The sequence below is a fragment of the Acanthochromis polyacanthus genome, chromosome 5, assembly GCF_021347895.1.
Source record: "Acanthochromis polyacanthus isolate Apoly-LR-REF ecotype Palm Island chromosome 5, KAUST_Apoly_ChrSc, whole genome shotgun sequence".
In the NCBI taxonomy this organism is placed as follows: Eukaryota; Metazoa; Chordata; class Actinopteri; family Pomacentridae; genus Acanthochromis; species Acanthochromis polyacanthus.
The window spans coordinates 42,422,316-42,440,797 of NC_067117.1; the positions used below are offsets into that span (position 1 = coordinate 42,422,316).

Consider the following 18,482-nt stretch of genomic DNA (forward strand, 5'->3'; position numbering starts at 1 on the left):
CATGTCTGCATAATGATACTGAATGGAAAACAGAAAAAGGGACTGTGACTTTGTGGAGTTCTGAAGCACAAACTGCATGTCTGCGTTTAGTCGTTACCTTATATGTTGTTTGTGTCCTAAAGGATTGAGGTTTCTCTTTTCTTTCATGCTTGAAATGCATCAAAGTCTTTTTTATTGACCAACATTTGAGTACCTTTACTAGATAACTTTATACTTATTCTTCATAATGAATGGGCAGTATTACTTCATGCATTTCTTCCTTCATTCACGTGTTCTAGACTGAACTGAACACAGATTTTATACGCATTTCTTCACAGGCTTTAACCACCACTCGTATGGAGTTTGAGGCATTAGAGGATGAGGCCAACGCCATCCATGGAGATTTATGGGAGCAGCTTAATGCAGGAGGACAGGTAAAAGGTCACAGTGTCTTCACACCTGTTTGTATGGGAATGGGGAAGAGTGTTTTACAGGAAGAGCCAGGAGTACAAGCCAGCAGTGACAGTTTGTGTCTCTGTCATTTTACGTTTTCATATAGATGCTTTATAAATTATAGACATATTTGGACAAGCACACATTTAACTTTCTTTGCTTACAGATAAGGGTAATCTGCTTCAACACAACCAAAAGAAATATTTATCTTTTTAATAACATGTTCAACAAAACCAGCAGGACCCCTGACATGGATGAGGGTATTTGCTCCTTTAGCAAAAACAACGTCTTGTAGACATTTTGTGTTATCCGTCAGCCTCTGACGTCAGCTTTCTCATTGTTTCATGCTAAATTCCTTCAGCTGTAAGATATCTGAGGGTTTCCTACATGTAGTCCACGTTTCAAATCCTTTCACAGCACATTTATGAAATGCAACGGCAGGCTTTCATTTCTTGACTCCATAACCGTCCATTTGTTAGTTTTGTGCCATTACTTGGTGAATTAGCATAAAATTACTGTCCTGGTTAAAAGTACTTCCAGCTTTCAGACAGATGACCTCTGGCAGTGAGGCAACAACAAAACAGAACACTGCAGATCCAGTGAAGACATTTTGGGGGTTTTGACACATTTCTTTAATCAAACAGTCTGTCCATGGCATGTATTTCCTGGGGAAACCATTTCTGGACAAATTGTCAGTCCTGTCAAACCTGCACCTCTTCTAGATGATTTTAATCACTGACCAGACTCATAGAAATGGACAGCGTTTTTCCTGAAGGCATGAGAGCGTTCTTTAGATGATGACAACCCTAGACCATAGACGACAAAGCTTTGAATGCATTAAACTCCATCTGTTTCTCCCTCAGCGGGTTCTACTCACTGGGCCATAACCTGACACCTCTTGTGTTTTTAAATTATTTCAGGAATATGACTGAACGGTGTCAGTTATGTGTGTAATTTTTTGGAGTATATCTCCTTTTTCAGACACAGTTTCAAAGAGGACCCATACAATATAAATGTTGCCAACAGTTTGTCAAAGGGATGTTCTTGGGACTACTGAAAATAATCCATAGAACTCAGTTTCCTCTGACGTATTACTTTGTCCTGGCCTTTCTCCAGAGTGAACTAGTCCGTAGACACATCCAGAAGGAGTTTTGGAGAGTCCAGGATGTGTTGGAGGGACTACACAAGAGTAACTCATCCAGAGGCACTGACACAGCCAAGCATAGAGGTGAGCAGTTAGATGTGGAAAACAATGAGATGTTAAATGGAAATGCTTGTGTCGGTGTCACGTGTATTCTAATGACTACCTCTCTCCTCCTCTTGCACAGTGGCCAGTGGTGCTTCAGGCTCCTTTAGCACCAATAGCCCAGCCAGTCCCCTGAGTTCAGTAAGCCTAACCAGCCCACTCAGCCCCTTCTCCCCAGTGCCCGGCTGCCAGGCCTCCCCCAACAAACAGCTGGGCGTGGAGGTAAGCACCGGACACACCCAGCCAGGAGCCATACCCAATCCAAAGCCCACCACAGGTCCATGCTCAGAATCTAGAACCAACCCTGAGCTGCATAGAAGATCCAGCTCTAAATCTCCTCCTAAGTCATGCCTCATGCCTCATCTCAAAGCTGACCCTAAACCGAGGTGTGGTCCTAGAAGTTCCAGGGAACCTGACACAGCTCTGCATGCAGAGTACTTCAGTTACCATCCATGTGAAAGCTATGAACACACCTTTCCTCACTCTACCCCGGCTTTTCATAACATAAGTCAGGGGAGAATGGGGAGATTAGATCCTGTAGTAGAGGAAATGGACCACAACTCCAATAGCAGAACCAGCTTTGAGCAACCTTTATATCCAGACAAAGCCAGAGCCAGAGAACAGATCAGCTTTCTCCCGTTACAATACGATGAATCCAGATACACCAAACAACATTCACACGTTTGTTGGCTAAAATCAAACTGCAGCAAAGAAGTCAGGAGTGGAATCAGAGAAGATGTATTTCCAGATTCCCATCCATCACACTTTTCAGCTAAATACCACGAGGGCCACAGAACAGCGTCCTCTAAAAGACGTCTTTCTATGCCTGAATCTCAGACCCTGCCTCTTCAGGACTCCTACCAGCCTGAGGTTTTATCACTTCGCTACAGCCCACATCTTTACACGCACTCACTTCATTGTTCTGGAAGCACTCGGCCTGAAGCCCGTCACCATCAGCAGCTAACTCCTCACCCATTACGTCAGCCTCGAACATCTGTGAAGCGGTTTACTTATCCAAACAGTCAGGGAGAACTGGACATGGATCCAGTGATCTGTCTCATAACACAGCCTGATTCACAAAGTGATCATTCAGGAAAAGTGTTCATGCAAACTCACCTTTAAAGAAATCCATGCAGCACTTCATAGATATTATAGTTATAATTCTAGTTTTCTTTCAGTGTGTGGTATATTTACTCAGTGATGAATGAAGTGTGGTGACTTTTGCTGTGAGCCTTTCATCTGTTTAGAATCTGTCAGGCCAGGTATTTGATTTAGCACCTGGGGATTTGCACACTGAACTCCTTAACATTGAAGTAAGACCCATTTCACAGAATCATTCCCATGATTCCTTTCTGCTCTGCACTTTGCCTGGCTTATTGTCACTTTTCCTGATGTGCAGCACTCTCTTCCTCCTATCCTTCTCTCCTTTTTCCTCGCTCCCTACTTGCCCTATGGTGATCTAGGAAAGTGTTCCCCCGAGGCCTCCCCTCCCCAAGTCCTATTACCCATTAGAGCCCTCCCCTACCTTCCCGCCCTCCGTCCCTCCCCTGCCTTTTGACAGCACTGTCTGGTTACGCAGCTTGGGCATCGATGATGGTTACCTTGATGGTGAAGATTCTCACATCAGAAAGGTATTTAGGTGTTTCTGCCCCATCCTCCCTTCACCCATGTCCAGTCTTATCTTCTGAAATCATTATTCTGAACTCATAAGCCTTAAAAATGACATATGCTTGTCCCTTTTCACCCGTTCATCTTGCCATGCCTTGTGTCTCCGTATTGGTGTTGGACCTCTCACTAAAAACATGTCAGCTGCATGCTGTTGTTTTTTTGTTTGTTTTTTGGCATAGGGTGTTTCAATCAAAAATACACTGCAGTTGCATTCATAGGAATTTAATAAAATAAGCAACATTTAGCATTTAACATGAGTCCTGGTACCTGGTGAAGAGTTATCCTCTTGTGTTGTGTCCTGGTAGCAGTGATGCGCTCATGTTAATGCTGAATTAAATCGGTGGAAGGGAGATGTGCAGGGACCGCCTTCACCCTCCTAATACAACCATCCACTTCTGCTTCACAGCTGGAATAAATCCTTGTTGTAACTCTTGTAGAGCAATTTATTTTCCTGGAGAAATAAGAGTTAGTTTTGTTCTCTTATGTTCTCTTTTTTCCTTCTCAGACCAACAGTGTCAAAATATGTTTTAACTGCTCTACAGAACAGTAAATGTACAGATCTTAGTGAGTGAAGCATGAGATCTCATGAATGTTTGTGTGATCAGCCCTTCCTGTGTCTGTAAGCAGTGTGGTGTTTCTGCCATTACAGGCTTATTTGTGCGTTTCACTTCATCGCTGTACACAACAAGGCATCATGCAGTGTGCTCTGTTTAACGTGTAGTTATGGACATGTGCTGGAGTTTTTCACCAGCTCTGGTTTAATGTTGACATGACAATAATATCTCTGTATTACAGTCAAAGTTTGGACAACAGAACGATATCAGTGACATGCAGGAGGCGCAGGACAAACAGTCTGCCACCAATAAAGGTACGGCGACCAGTTTCAAGCTTCCACAGAACGATCATAAACGAGCATTTACTCCTGGGACATGTGGACAGACTGATCACACTCATTTTACTGACATTTATAAATGGTAATTTTGTCTTTTGGTGTGTCCATTGCCTCATGGTGTCTTTGGATATTCATCCACATAATTATAATCAGAATTGCTTCAACACAAAGCAAGTGCACTTCTCTTTTTGTTCCTTGATGTTTTGTTTTATTTTGATGGTTTTGGCTCAGAGCTCATTAAATCAGAAATCCAGTGCATTCAGTTATTTTAATATTTTCTAAAATGAATCAAGAAAAAGGCTTACAATACAGAAATGTCCTGCTTTTGAAATGAATGCTTATTTATACAGACCAGTACTTGGTTGGAGCTTCTTTACCACAAATGACTGCATCCCTCCATGGAGTAGATCAGCCTGGAGCAGCCCTCAGCTCATCTGCTTCCTCCTGACAGCATCCCATGTTCACATTTATGGGGTTCAGGTCAGGTGAGCTGACTGGCCAATCATATTCAGTAAGCCTTTTGCTTTTTCTAATAGTTTAGTGGGCAGGCACTGAGTCCTCGGCATCTTCAGAAAGTCAGCAGACAGAAGCACAAAGTGCTCTAAAATCTGCTTTGGATTTAAAACACAAAGGACCAACACCAGCAAATGGCAAGACACCAAAAACCATCACAGACTGGAAACTTCGCAGCAGACCTCAAACACAATAAGCCAGACAGAGTGCAGTCTGCTTTGGGTATCAGAACTGAGGAAACGTGATGAAAGAGATGAAAAAGGTCTTCATGAAACAAAAAGAGAAGCCCAGCTGCCTTTTACTGAAGCACTAAGGATTGCCTCATGATGTTATGTTTGCTAAATCCCATCCTTCTTTCCACTGCTTATGAGCTTATTTCTTTTGTTCCTTGCTAGTTGGCATTGTTCCTCCTCGAACCAAGTCCCCGACTGATGAACTGCACAGGAGTTCTGCTGGAGTTTTCCAGTCCAATGGCAGCAGGTCCAATGGAATCTTCAGGGTAGGCCATCCCGAAGCACAGAATCCTACTAGATACTATAAATAAATACTTTTCAAACAAAATTACACTTGGAAATCAAACATTTATGGTATCTGAACACTTAGACTGTCTGTCGTCGTTATCAGAGGTCTGGCAGTAACCCTTAATCACTGAAGCTCAGGTGCTTTCCAGTGTTTTCAGAGAAGTTACAGGTCAGATAGAAACAGACATACAGCACCTTACCATGACATCGTACCACTCGGATTAAAAGCACACGAACACGCATGCTGAAATGGCTGAAGGATGGGATGCTGATATTCAGTTTTGAGATGTTCCTCATGATAAGAACGTCTGGAGCACATCAAACAACGCCGACATTTATGTGACCACTAAGTTTCACTACATAATACCTTTTGCCAAATCCTGGCTGTCAGGAGGAACAGAGAACCTCTGCTGTGTTCTTATCATGTAAACTGTGAAGAAATACCTCAGCTAAAAGATGACAAGGATTACGTAATATACCAAGCTTCAGTGAACAACAAAACATCGGTGGACGACTCCTATCCCTGCTCTGCAGGACTGAAAGATTTAGGAAATCTTTTTTGCCATCAGCAATCAGACTGTTTAATTCAAAAACAAAAAGATAAGACCAAACAATTGAATTTCCCTTCGGGGATCAATAAAGTCATTCTATTCTATTCTATTCTATTCTGATAAGTACTGAATGTAAGCAGACACACATTAAACTTTGGGTTAGGGATGAGGGTTACAATGATTTTTATAACTTACTGAAAATACATTTCTGCCAACAATAAAAATGTCAGAAAAGCACAGACATCAAAGAAAAGCAGCCGAGAAGCACTTTAAGAGAATGACAGACAAAATGACCAACTGCTACATGAAATCTGTTCCCAGGAGTGTTTTAAACTAAACTAATGTTATATGATGGAACACAAACCCTTCAGGATTATTCAGCAAGCTGTCATTACGAGGCTTCATCTGAACACAAAAGGAATAACAACAACACAGAGGACAGAACATCTCTGTTTAGTTTCTCTGTACACCATCATCAAGCTGACCTCCTGGCTGCTCACTGAGACGCTCAGCCTTAGTAGTTACTGTGCAATCGAACATCAGACACAAATAGACAATGAATAAATAAACATGATCAGCCGTGTCAAAGGCGACACTGATTTCAAACAGGACTGAAATTGTGCCTGAAATAATCAGTTTTTTTACATCTGGTCACAGGAGCGTCCAAAGAGTGCCGTGTTTCCTGCTGAGATTAAGTCAAAGATGACTGTGGAGGAACAGAACGAACGGATCCGCCGAAACCAGAGCAGCTCTGTGAGGGACAAGAGGCGCAGCTTAAACCTCTCCAGTGGCCAGTCTCCAGCCAACTACAAAGTGGTACGATCAAGCATTCAGCAGAGTCTCAGCAGAGTGTTGATCCTCCATGCTCTGCATCTGACAGTCACGTTTTACAACTTTACCACCTCTAATAAACTTCTGAACAGAGTTATTGTGTTGAAGAAACGGCTATATATTTATGTTTAATTTTAAAGGTAAAATACGCTGGACATCTTCCAGTAAAAGTGTCATGTGCTCAATGCAAAAAAGCTTGCTGCTAACTTTGAGCAGCAACGAGTTAAAGAAAACTTCTAAAAAGTCACATAGAACAGGACGTTCATCGCTGAGCCTGGACATGGTTTGTTGTGTGTCTGTCTGTGAACAGGTTCGTAGGCGGCTAACAGCCCATGAAATCGACATTAAAGACTTGGAGGCAGCCGTACGAGGTCAGGGGCAGGAGTCTCCACGGGACGAAATAGCCCGTCTGAGACGTTCAGAGGCTGAACCAGAACACTACGACATCAGCAAAGAGGTGAGATTAGACCATAGAAAGTTTACAAATTAGCATTAAGACTTTACTTGTGATGGGTTGTATTCATATTGCAGTGCTGCAGCTTTGTAGATCTGTCTTTGTCTTGACTGTATTGTCTAACATGTCGTCTGTCCTGCTGTTGCTTTCTGGAGATTCGTGTTTGTCTAACTTGTCACAGTCATCATTTTTTGATGTTTCTGTGTGTTAGCCTGACATTTGTGGCTGTTAGCTGTAGAGCTTGTGGATTCAGAGCGAACACAACGATATGAACGACAGGACAGACCATCAGGATCAGATCTGAATGACTTTAATACTCTCTGTAGAGAAACTGCTTCACAAACAGTCGCTCAGATGGAAGCCATTACATCTTATAAGGACAGACGAAAACGCCTGTCTGTAGCATCTGGAGTCTGACAGGAACTTTACATTAATATTTGCCCGTTTGTCTGGGACACATTTTAAGTTAAAAGTCATAAAACAAATACAGTTATTACTCAGCTCTTTAGTGGAATAAATAACTGTTAGATTTAGAATAGTAATTTAAAACAGAAGCATTGCGACCCTCGATACGTCTTAACTTACATTGCCTCGACTGATTTTGCTTCAACTTCACCATTTCATTGTTTACAATCACACATTGGCCTCTCTGTAGTCCTTTATACAACACTTTGGAGGCTGCTGCATTGTTACTGAAGTGCCTCTGAGTATAAAGGGCACTAGAGATACATCTATGACAAATTTGATCAAATGCTAGAAGAACTAACTAGAACTACACTAAAGCGAGCAGTTTCATGAAAGGTCAAACACACAGAGCACCAGTCACAGTTAGACTGATGTCTTCCTGCTCCACTGGTTAATTCAATTCAATTCAATTCAATTTTATTTATATAGCGTCAATTACAGTCAAATCGTCTCAAGACGCTTTACAGAACCCATATGCCTGACCCCCAGAGCAAGCCCAAAGGCGACAGTGGCAAGGAAAAACACCCTTTTAACAGGGAAGAAACCTCGAGCAGAACCCGGCTCTAAATAGGGGGGACCCATCTGCCTGCTGGCCGGGGGGGTTGAGAGGGACAGAGGAGGGCAAGGGGGAGGGATGGGAGAAGAGGGAGGGGTGAGAAAGCAAGGAAAACACAACACACATTTGAATACATGCATGACAGGATATGTGACACAGACAAAGTATAAGCTAACATTGAAAACTGACTCATAGTTTACTCTTATGATGTACGGCTCTGACATTAAACATACTCCTTATATAGCTAGCAGTAAAATTCAAACAGTATGTAAGTTAGCATAACAGTATATTGAAGGCGATGCAGAGTTGACTCGTGGAAAAAGGGAATTGGAAGCAGAGGGCTGGTGGAAGGTCAGTAGCAGCATCCCACAGTGGACATGGTGGAGACTGGACCAGCTGGTGGAACATCGACCGCAGATCTGAAGCATCCAGCTCTGGGACCAGGGACACTCGGAGAAATAGCACAGGGGGAAACAGAGTGAATGTACTGCAATAACGGTATACATATTAAATGTAAAGGTAGATAGAGAAGGGCTCAGTGCGTCAAGAAAAGTCCCCCAGCAGCCTATAGGCCTATAGCAGCATGACTAGGGGCAGAACGAAGGGACGTCCAAGAGGGGGTCAGCTGTACAATGAAGACACAAGCCGAACCTCTGTGGGTCACCCAGTCAGCCCCAACTATAAGATTTGTCAAAAAGGAACGCTTTAAGCCTGGTCTTAAAAATAGAGAGGGTGTCTGCCTCCCGAACCCAAACTGGGAGCAGGTTCCACAGGAGAGGCGCCTGATAACTGAAGGCTCTGCCTCCCATTCTACTTTTAGAAATTCTAGGAACAACAAGTAAGCCTGCAGTTTGAGAGCGAAGAGTTCTACTAGGATAATAAGGTACTATCAGATCTTTAAGATATGATGGAGATTGGTTATTAAGAGCTTTATATGTCAGAAGAAGGATTTTAAATTCTATTCTGGATTTAACAGGAAGCCAGTGAAGAGAAGCAAGTATAGGGGAAATATGATCTCTTTTGCTAACTCCTGTCAGTACTCTCGCAGCAGCGTTTTGGATCAACTGTAGATGTTTGAGAGAGCTATTTGGACAACCCGATAATAAGGAATTGCAATAGTCAAGCCTGGAAGTAACAAAAGCATGAACTAATTTTTCTGCATCACTCTGAGACAGAATGTTCCTGATTTTTACAATATTACGCAGGTGAAAAAAGGAAGTCCTACAGACTTGCTTTATGTGTGAGTTAAAGGACATGTCCTGGTCAAAAATAACTCCAAGATTCCTCACAGTAGTACTGGAGGCCAATGTGATGCCATCCAGAGTAACTATTTGCTTTGAAAGCGAGTTTCTAAGATGTTTGGGGCCAAATACAATGACTTCAGTTTTGTCTGAATTTAGCAGTAGGAAGTTAAAAGTCATCCAGGTTTTAATGTCCTTAAGACAATCTTGCAGTCTAGCTAACTGATCAGTTTCATCTGGCTTCATAGATAAATACAATTGTGTGTCATCTGCATAACAATGGAAGTTAATACAATGCTTCCTAATAATATTGCCTAAAGGAAGCATGTATAATGTGAAAAGTATCGGTCCTAAGACAGAACCCTGAGGAACTCCGTGATTAACTTTAGTCTGCTCAGAAGAGTTATTGTTGACATGCACAAACTGGAACCTATCTGATAAGTAGGATTTAAACCAATCCAGTGCTGTCCCTTTAATGCCAATTGAATATTCTAGACGCTGTAATAAAATTTTGTGGTCGATTGTGTCAAACGCTGCACTAAGATCTAACAAAACAAGTATAGAGACTAGTCCATTATCTGATGCTATGAGAAGGTCATTAGTAACTTTCACTAGAGCTGTTTCTGTGCTATGATGCACTCTGAAGCCTGACTGAAACATTTCAAACAAATTATTCCTTTGTAGGTGTTCACACAATTGATTTGCAACTGTTCTTTCCAGAATTTTAGAGAGAAATGGTAGGTTGGATATCGGTCTATAGTTAGCTAACACATCTGGATCTAAAGTGGGCTTTTTAAGCAAAGGTTTGATGACAGCAACCTTAAAAGCCTGTGGTACATAGCCTGTTACTAGAGAGAGATTAATCAGATCTAACATTGAAGAATTAATTAAAGGTAAAATCTCCTTGAAGAGTCTAGTTGGGATAGGATCTAAAAGACATGTTGATGGTTTGGATGTAGACATACGACGGTTACATACGATGAAAACGATATCACTGCCATTTTTTATTTAGTTTCTCAGTGTGTGTTTCTGTTCACCATGTTTGTTCCAGCTAATGGCTCCTGACAAGGTTCTGATCCCTGAACGCTACCAGGATCTGGAGAACAACCCTCCTCTGAGCCCCGAAGAGCAGAAGGAGAAGCAGAAGAAACTAAAGCGGATCAAGACCCTCATTGCCAAATCAAAGTACAGTTTTGACACACACTTAGATCAACTAATCGGTTTTTGACACTGCTTGCTTGAACCTTGTTTTACACTCTGTCAATGACACGCTGTCACCAGGTGGAACAGTGTGGCACTTTGTGTGTGTTAAATGTAGAAAAGGCCGTACGCATGTGGGCAGTGACACATGTTTGTTTTTCAGGGTCTGTGCTTCACCACGTTCTTTCATTCTTCTTGTGTTTCCTCTGTGGCACTCCAGTCTGTACACTGACAGTCAGTGCTTCCATCCCAGCAGACAGAATAATGTGCACGCAGGTTTCACAGCTTACATTTGGAGGATTAAATGAACTTAAGCCTATTTGAAAACTGGGAACAGCAACTTCAATTCAAGGAAAACTGATAGTAACCCATTAATCAGATTCTGCTTTTCTTTCTGTTTCTGAGCTTCCTCTTGTTTACAAAGAGAACGTTTGTGTGTGAAGCATAACTGACATCAGCTTAGCCGTGTGGTGACGCCACAGTCAACCCATCACAACAATAAAACGCTGTAAATGTTAAATGCTCTGCACTTATACAGCACCTTTCTGCCTTTGTGGCACTCAAAGCGCTTCACAGTGTGTTTCTCATTCTCCTATTCACATGCACAGACACACCAGTGACAGAGCCGCCATGCAAGCAGCCTGCACTGGGAGCAGATTCTGGTTTCTTTGTATTTACATGCCCTGTCATCCCTGTTCACTGATGGGCAGCTTGCAGAACATGGTTCCTTTCCTGGACGGTCCAGTGGAGGGTGGAGCTCCAGCCAGCTCCCAGCAGCAGCTGCAGGAGCAGGAGAAGTGGATTGAGATCTCCTGTACTCTGGCTGCCGAGGCCTCTCGTCGTAGCCGCCTCCTCTCAGGTGAGACTCCTCCCACATGGCGTCACCACAAAGAACCTGACAGTCCTTACATCCTTTAATAGCACAGCGGGATTCAACCACTCTTTTATTTTAACGAGCTCAGTCGGTGCTGATCATATAATGATGGCGGTCAAAAGTCATTGTTGTGAGAACGCTCAGTTAGTTTTGCATCCTATTACTGTATTAGCCATTGTAGTTGAATGTCTTGCACTTTTTCCATCACCGGTTCAGTCGGTGTCTTCCTGCCTGCACTCTGATCACCAGGTGTGATCATCAGTTGTTTTTTTTAATGCACAGAAACAGACGTACTTCTCTCCACCACTGTGGCTGAAGCAGTAGCTGCCTGTTAGACTCTCAGCTGGGATAGATCAGCCTCCATGACCCTAATGAGGACTACATGGTGCTCTTTTCCTGCCTTAAACCTTTTGTTTGAAGTCCTGGCTTCTCTTTCCTGACTGAAAATCAAAATAGAACACGTTTACGTAGTGCCACCGAGCAGCTGTCAGAATGAGCAGATTATTTACAGCATGCTGCAGCTCTGTGCTGTGTCTCTCTGCCTGTACATAGAAGTCAGGGATAGGGTGTGTAGCCAGTGTCACCTTGCTGAAGTGAAGCCAATCAAAGTAGACAGAGGGGTTTAAACTGGCAGGACTTAATAAGGAGCTTTCAGACAGAGGCTGAGAAGAGGTTCTGCAGTGATGTACATTCTGGGAAAAATACTGAACATTATTAAATGTGTAGACATGCTGCAGTAGCCACGCCAAATAAAGGTGGAAAGCTCTAAATGAGCAGCTGGGAAATCACAGCTAAAGATCGATGGTGATCCTGGTAAACCAGAATAAAGATGTTTGAGTGAACAGATTCCTTCTCTCCACCTCTGTGCTTCACTGTCTCGTTGCCTTTCACGTCTTGTTCTGCATTCCACTGTTTCCATGGTCACCATCACCAGCCCCATCCACTGTCATTCCAGCCCAGTGTGCCTCCAGCCCCCCCGTCTCCCCGACCAGCCTGGTTCCTACCCCCTCCTCTGCTGACTTTCCCAACTCCGCCGACATCATGAAGGTGTGAGTCCTGCAAGGTGAGTCTGTGTTCACGAGTCCTCTCTGTCCCTGTGTTTAGGCACCAATCTCACTTTCCCCTGGGATGCTGCTCTCATGCATGACTCTTACAACATGTTTGTTTGTAGGTTTAAAACCTGCTGATAGCCCACAGTGGGCTGAGAGTTTCCTGAAGAATACCACCCTCAAATTAGTTTCATGACTAAATAGAGAAATATTTCACTGAAGGTAAAATTCAGAAGAAACATTTAGTGTGTTCCACAGACTAGTGGATATGCTTAGAAGTCTCAAAGCAAAAGGTTTTACTGTAAGTACATACTACAAGTGAGCCGTTACTACAGCGGTTACTAACGACTCAGGATCCCTTTTATTTGACATGATAATAAATAATAATTATTAGTCATGAATGATCTTCTTTTCTTTGCCTCTTTCAGTTCAAGGCCTCGCTGCTGTGAAGTTTGATGGAGCATCTTTCTGAGGATTCACTGGAAAAACTGAACGATGAAGATGACTCAGACTTCTAGAGGCTGAACTGATGCAACAAAAACATTCAAAGCTGTCAAAGGATGTTTCGAGGAGGCAAGAGCACGTTCAAAACCCAAGTGATGCTATTAAGACCTGTGACTTAATCCCCCAAACATTTCTATGTCATTTAGCTCAGGACATACTTAGAGATTACTGATGAACTATGCTGATGGTGAGACGTTTTGCACTCATAATGTCAAAATGTCAGCGAACTGAGGTTTTATGTTAATCAGCTCACAAGGGAACACTGCATACGAGAGGTCCACACTGAAGAGGAACAAGGGAAGGCACAACCAAGAAGAAATGTTTGAGAGAGCAAAACTCAGTGAGGCTGAAGATTCTCTGGGCTGCTGAAGGCTTACAGAGACTGTTCATTATCATCTAGTTTCCTTAGAAGCAGTAAAAGTACCAGTTAACCACCACCGATGGCTTGTGAGGGCCAATGAGGGTCAGGGCTTAGTGACAAGCTGTGTGTCCAGACTGACATATTCTGACAAGAGTTTGTTAAATTGTACGTACGCTCCAAATAAAGTCACTGTGATGCCTCACTGTGATGCCTTTTTCAGGCAGAATGCCAGCCCCACATAACCTCACACATCCCACACATCTGATTGGGTCAAACGTAACGTCACCTGGATCACTGCTCTGTCACAGCAAACACACTGGAGCACAGGTTTTGTTGTGAGGGAGAGCTGAGGATGAATAGCGTCATGGAAAACGTTGCACAGCTTTCCACAATCCTGCCCTGTCCAGAATCAGAATACAGAAAACACTGTTAATCCTCCCCTCTCTGGTCCCTGTCTGTGAGGCTGATTCTTGAGATTTTAAGAGTAATTCCTCCCTGATTCACCCCAAAATAACGTTTAGAGGAGTACACGGATGTGGGCTTGTCAATATATATGTTTCCTCATAAAGTGCAGCTGTTGAAACTGTTCTTTGTGTGTTAACAAACTGTTCTTTGTGCGTTGACAAACTGTTCTTTGTGCGTTGATAACAGGCATTTCTATACCTTTGTCTGTAGTCAGTGCTGTAGGGTCTTTGGCCAGGGAGGTTAGAAATTGTTTAACTTGCCACAGAATCCAGTGGAATTGGCTGTTCTTGGAAATAATGAACTTGCTTTGTGCTGTGTTGGCTCTTTCACTGACTGTCTACACATACTGTATATAAGTAATGTATGATGGGTGTGAGGGAAGTGAGACTAGAAGTGACCTTAGAAGACCAGGTAGTAATGATGCAGCCATTTGTGAGGAATTATTTACCGGAAACATACTGTACTGTGTATCCCCACAACATTTCATTCCATCCAGTCATGCAGTGCCATAAGCCTGAAATATGTGTTATACACATTATGCTGAATAAAAGTCCTTTGTAACATATGGTCCTGTGAAAATATACCCCATCATGGAAGCTGTTGTCTGTTTTGACGTATGTGGGCGATCCTCTACAATGCAGTGCCTACACAGCACAAAGAAAATGTGTTTCTCCAACTGTTAATTCAGATTAGCTTTTCCAGTCATTATTCAGCAAAGATCTAAAGATGTCGTGTTTTTCTGAGGAGGAAGTAAGCAGGGCCTCAGACAGGTTCCCCGTTCAGCAGAAACACTGCTGTAGGTGTGTAGTCAGTCTTAACATGGACTCACTGAAATGTTTGACAACTCTTGCATGCAGAATTCCTCCATGTGCAAAATGTGTGGTCATTTTCTAGCATGTGTTGGTTCACCCACAACATTTCAAAGGGACTCACGTTTGGACTTTGACTGGATCATTCCATTATCCTCCATTGTTTTCTGTTTGTTTTTAAGCCATTCTTTGGTGGTTTTGCTTATGTGCTTTGGATCATTGTTTCATTGGAAGATCAACGTCCAGCTGAACTTTTGGGCATGCTTGAATTTCCTAATTTACAATATGAGGATTTTCTTTTTTATAAAGGAGGTGTATGAAGATATGGATAACTATCTATCTATCCAGCCGTCTGTCTGTCTGTCTGTCTGTCTGTCTGTCTGTCTGTCTGTCTGTCTGTCTGTCTGTCTGTCTGTCTGTCTGTCTGTCTGTCTGTCTGTGCTTATCCAGCTTCTTTTGCTCTTCCACTCTTCGATGTTCCAGTGACCTGCCTTGTAAAGAGTGTTAATACCAGATTCTGAGACCATATGTGACAGAAAACGGAGTTTTATACAGAAAGCAGTCCACAGCTCTCACAACGCAAAAACAAAACAACAATTTAAGATAATACTTCTATTTTTTCTTGATTTATTTTTATTTATTTTCAGAGAGAACAAGCGTTCAACAGAGGAGGTACTTATTTTTTTAGATGCATGGATATACAGTGTCAAGTTGAGAGGTTCAATTTTTACACTCAATTTCACAATGTTTTGCATTTTTCACAAGCAAGACACTTTTATTGCTGTAGAGGATGGCTTGAAGGAGCAGAACATAGATATTTTTGAATTAATTGGAATCTGATGTGTTGTGAAACGACAGCCAAAAGGCGGTGTCCAATATTTGATACTAGATGTAGCATTTGTAAATGATGAAAATAAAGAGTATGTACATTATATACATTGCTCAATGTATATAACATTTTGGATTTCAGAAACAGTATATCCTGCTATCTCATAACTATTGCTACTTTGGGGAAAAGAGACAAACTGCTTGAACTATGCAAATGAATAAAATTAGACAAATAAATTGCTTGCTTTCAGAAAACTTTGCAATAAAGTGAATGTATACACATAGATGCTTATGAATTCATCACAGTATTTTGTATGATAAAACATGTCTCACTGTCTGGAATGATAATATATTTACTGTTCTTATTTGAATCCACTTGTTGATGAAGTTCACTGCCAAAAACACTACTGAGGTTAACTGTCTAGCGTGCTTGTTACTGATAGGCTCCTTGAGGATATTCTACTGTCTTTGTTTTATAAAACTGTATGTCTGAATGAATAAAGTGTAAAAGCAAAGGCAGCCTGGATTCTTTCACAACAAATCTTGAATGTATTTGTGTTCATGATGGTTTACAGAATTCTTGAAGCTAAGTGTCTACCTGAGGTGAGTGCTGGGTTTGGATTTTAAACCCTCACAGAGCAGAGGTGGAGCCAGCTTTCCACATCTGTTCTCCACTTTTGCACAGCTCGCACCACAGCTCAGGAGAAACTTAACTGACATTTGGTTAAACAGCCACATCAGGTGTGCAAACACATGATTGCTTTATTGCAGACACACCAATCAGGTTTGAGCACTATAAAAATGCAACAGGTGAGTTCACCTGCTTTCCACCAAAATGGAAGCAGCCAGAGGAAGACGAGTGAGGATGAGAGGAGGAATCCGTGGAGGACGAGCAGGAGGTAGAGGCAGAGGACGAGGAAGAGGAAGAGGAAGACCTGAAGCAGGAGGAGGACACCCTCAAAGAAGAAGAGGACCAAATTTGTCTAATGAGATTCGAGCAACACTAGTTGATCACGTCGTGAATCATGGATTGACGCTGAGGGAAGCTGGACTAAGAGTTCAGCCAAATCTTAGCAGATTTACAGTGGCATCTGTCATAAGGACATTTAGACAAGAAAACAGGTATATAAAAAAAAAGTCAACAGTTACAGTAATCAGCTGCTTGCTGTATTGTATGCACCATACCGACACTTTTGATACCTCCTCCTGTGTCATTTTACAACAGCTTACATGTATTTTTTTTCTACATAGGATTGAGGGCCGAGAACGACAAGGAGGAAGGGGACCTATACTCACAGCAGAGCAAGAGACAGACATCATAAACATGGTTTTGGCCAATAATGCCATTAAGCTCAGAGAACTTCAAGCCAGAATGATTAGTGACAACACCATTTTCAATAAGGTCCATCAGGTCTCTGACAACAATAGCACACATCCTGAAAAAACATCAAGTTCACATGAAACAACTGTATCGAGTTCCTTTGGACAGGAATTCAGAGAGGATCAAACAGCTGCAGCATGAGTATGTGGAGGTCTGTATTGTTCACTTTAACACTGTGATGTTACTGCACATGTAATCATTTTTACATGTACATTTACTGCATACTAGACCTATGCTGAACTACACAATGTTGTCTTTCACTGTATTTCAGAGAGTTTTACAGATGGATGCTGAGGAAATCCCACATGAATTCATTTACATCGATGAGGCAGGGTTCAGCCTCAGTAAAGTCAGAAGGAGAGGCAGAAACATCATTGGCCACAGGGCTATAATTACAGTTTTTTTCGATTGCTAAAACACGTTTTTCAAAACTGTACGTTTTTTTCAAAACTGCACACACAGAACTCCAAACATCACAGACAAATTGCTAAACCCTTACATCCCCTTGCAAAACAACTCTGCCATCAAATCTCTTAACATGTTCACAAAATGGAACTCGTGTTTTCATTTGGTAAACAGCCATATTTTCACATGACACACACATACCATTCATTGAATAAACACAACTAAGCTTTTGGCTGAACACTACCAAGCAAGTACAGAACACTGTAGAGCAAAACTGAAAACACAATTATAGAAATGGAACACACTGAATTAATGCCCCCTTCTCTCATAGACAAACAAAACATCACACAAATTTTCAGACAAAACATTTTATTTTTAAATGTTTCCCCCCATCCCCCCATTCAAGCATAAGCATCATGGGGCATCATGCCTCCAGTTTCTGTCTGGCCAGAGGGCCTCATCAGCATCGCAGGCGATGTCCTCAAGGTCCAAACAGCGCTGGAAGAACCGCCTAGAGTGCCGCATGAAGCCCTGACAGGCCTCAAAGCCCACATTTCCACAAGCCTCCCCCATTTCCACAAGCCTCCCCCATTTCCACAAGCCTCTTCCCCCTCTTCCTCCTCTTCCCCTTCTCCCTCTTCCACCTCCTCCTCCCCCTCGTTCTCCTCCTCTCATTCGTACCCCTCTCCTTCTCTGACTGTTGTCTCTGTTCTCCATTGCTCATCAAACAAAACAGAGGGTCAAGCCTCCTTTTATGCTGCAGTCCTTGATTGCAAATTGCTCGCCAGACCGGAAAGTTTAGAGATTTGCATATTTGTGTGTTGTGGATTGATGCTTTGAGATTTTATGTGAGAAGTGTGTGCAAACCTGAAAATTGTGTGTTGTGTTTTGACAGCAAGGTGATGTGAAATTGACATCAGAGTGTAAAGAAGGAAAGTTAGAGTTCTAATATGATAAGGAAATCTAAAGTAGTAACAAATTGAGTCAAGCGATTGGGGACAGAAGTAAAGGTTGTGAAAATTGTGTCTAATTTTTGCTTTTTGTGTTTTAGCAATCGAAAAAAACTGTAATGTCCCAGGGCAACGTGGGGGTAACATCAGCCTTTGCGCAGCCATTTCCCTGAATGGGCTCCTCCACCGTCATGCCAATATGGGCCCTTACAACACAGATCAAATGATCAGATTTTTGGACAGATTGCACAACCTCCTCTCAGTAAATAACCAAATGCACCAGATC

The 18,482-nt window shown here is 42.3% G+C and overlaps 1 protein-coding gene across 1 annotated transcript in view; it reads left to right on the plus strand.

Moving 5' to 3' along the window:
• plekha6 (pleckstrin homology domain containing, family A member 6) overlaps positions 1-15,975 on the plus strand; it is a 100,749-nt gene extending 84,774 nt beyond the window's left edge. The window contains 12 exon segments of the mRNA XM_051947998.1: positions 318-413; positions 1,549-1,660; positions 1,761-1,900; positions 3,142-3,309; positions 4,142-4,214; positions 5,147-5,250; positions 6,481-6,639; positions 6,965-7,111; positions 10,422-10,555; positions 11,281-11,429; positions 12,400-12,507; positions 12,922-15,975. Coding sequence (XP_051803958.1) covers positions 318-413; positions 1,549-1,660; positions 1,761-1,900; positions 3,142-3,309; positions 4,142-4,214; positions 5,147-5,250; positions 6,481-6,639; positions 6,965-7,111; positions 10,422-10,555; positions 11,281-11,429; positions 12,400-12,497 — 1,380 coding nt within the window. The 3' untranslated portion in view covers positions 12,498-12,507; positions 12,922-15,975.
• The last annotated feature ends 2,507 nt before the right edge of the window (positions 15,976-18,482 follow it).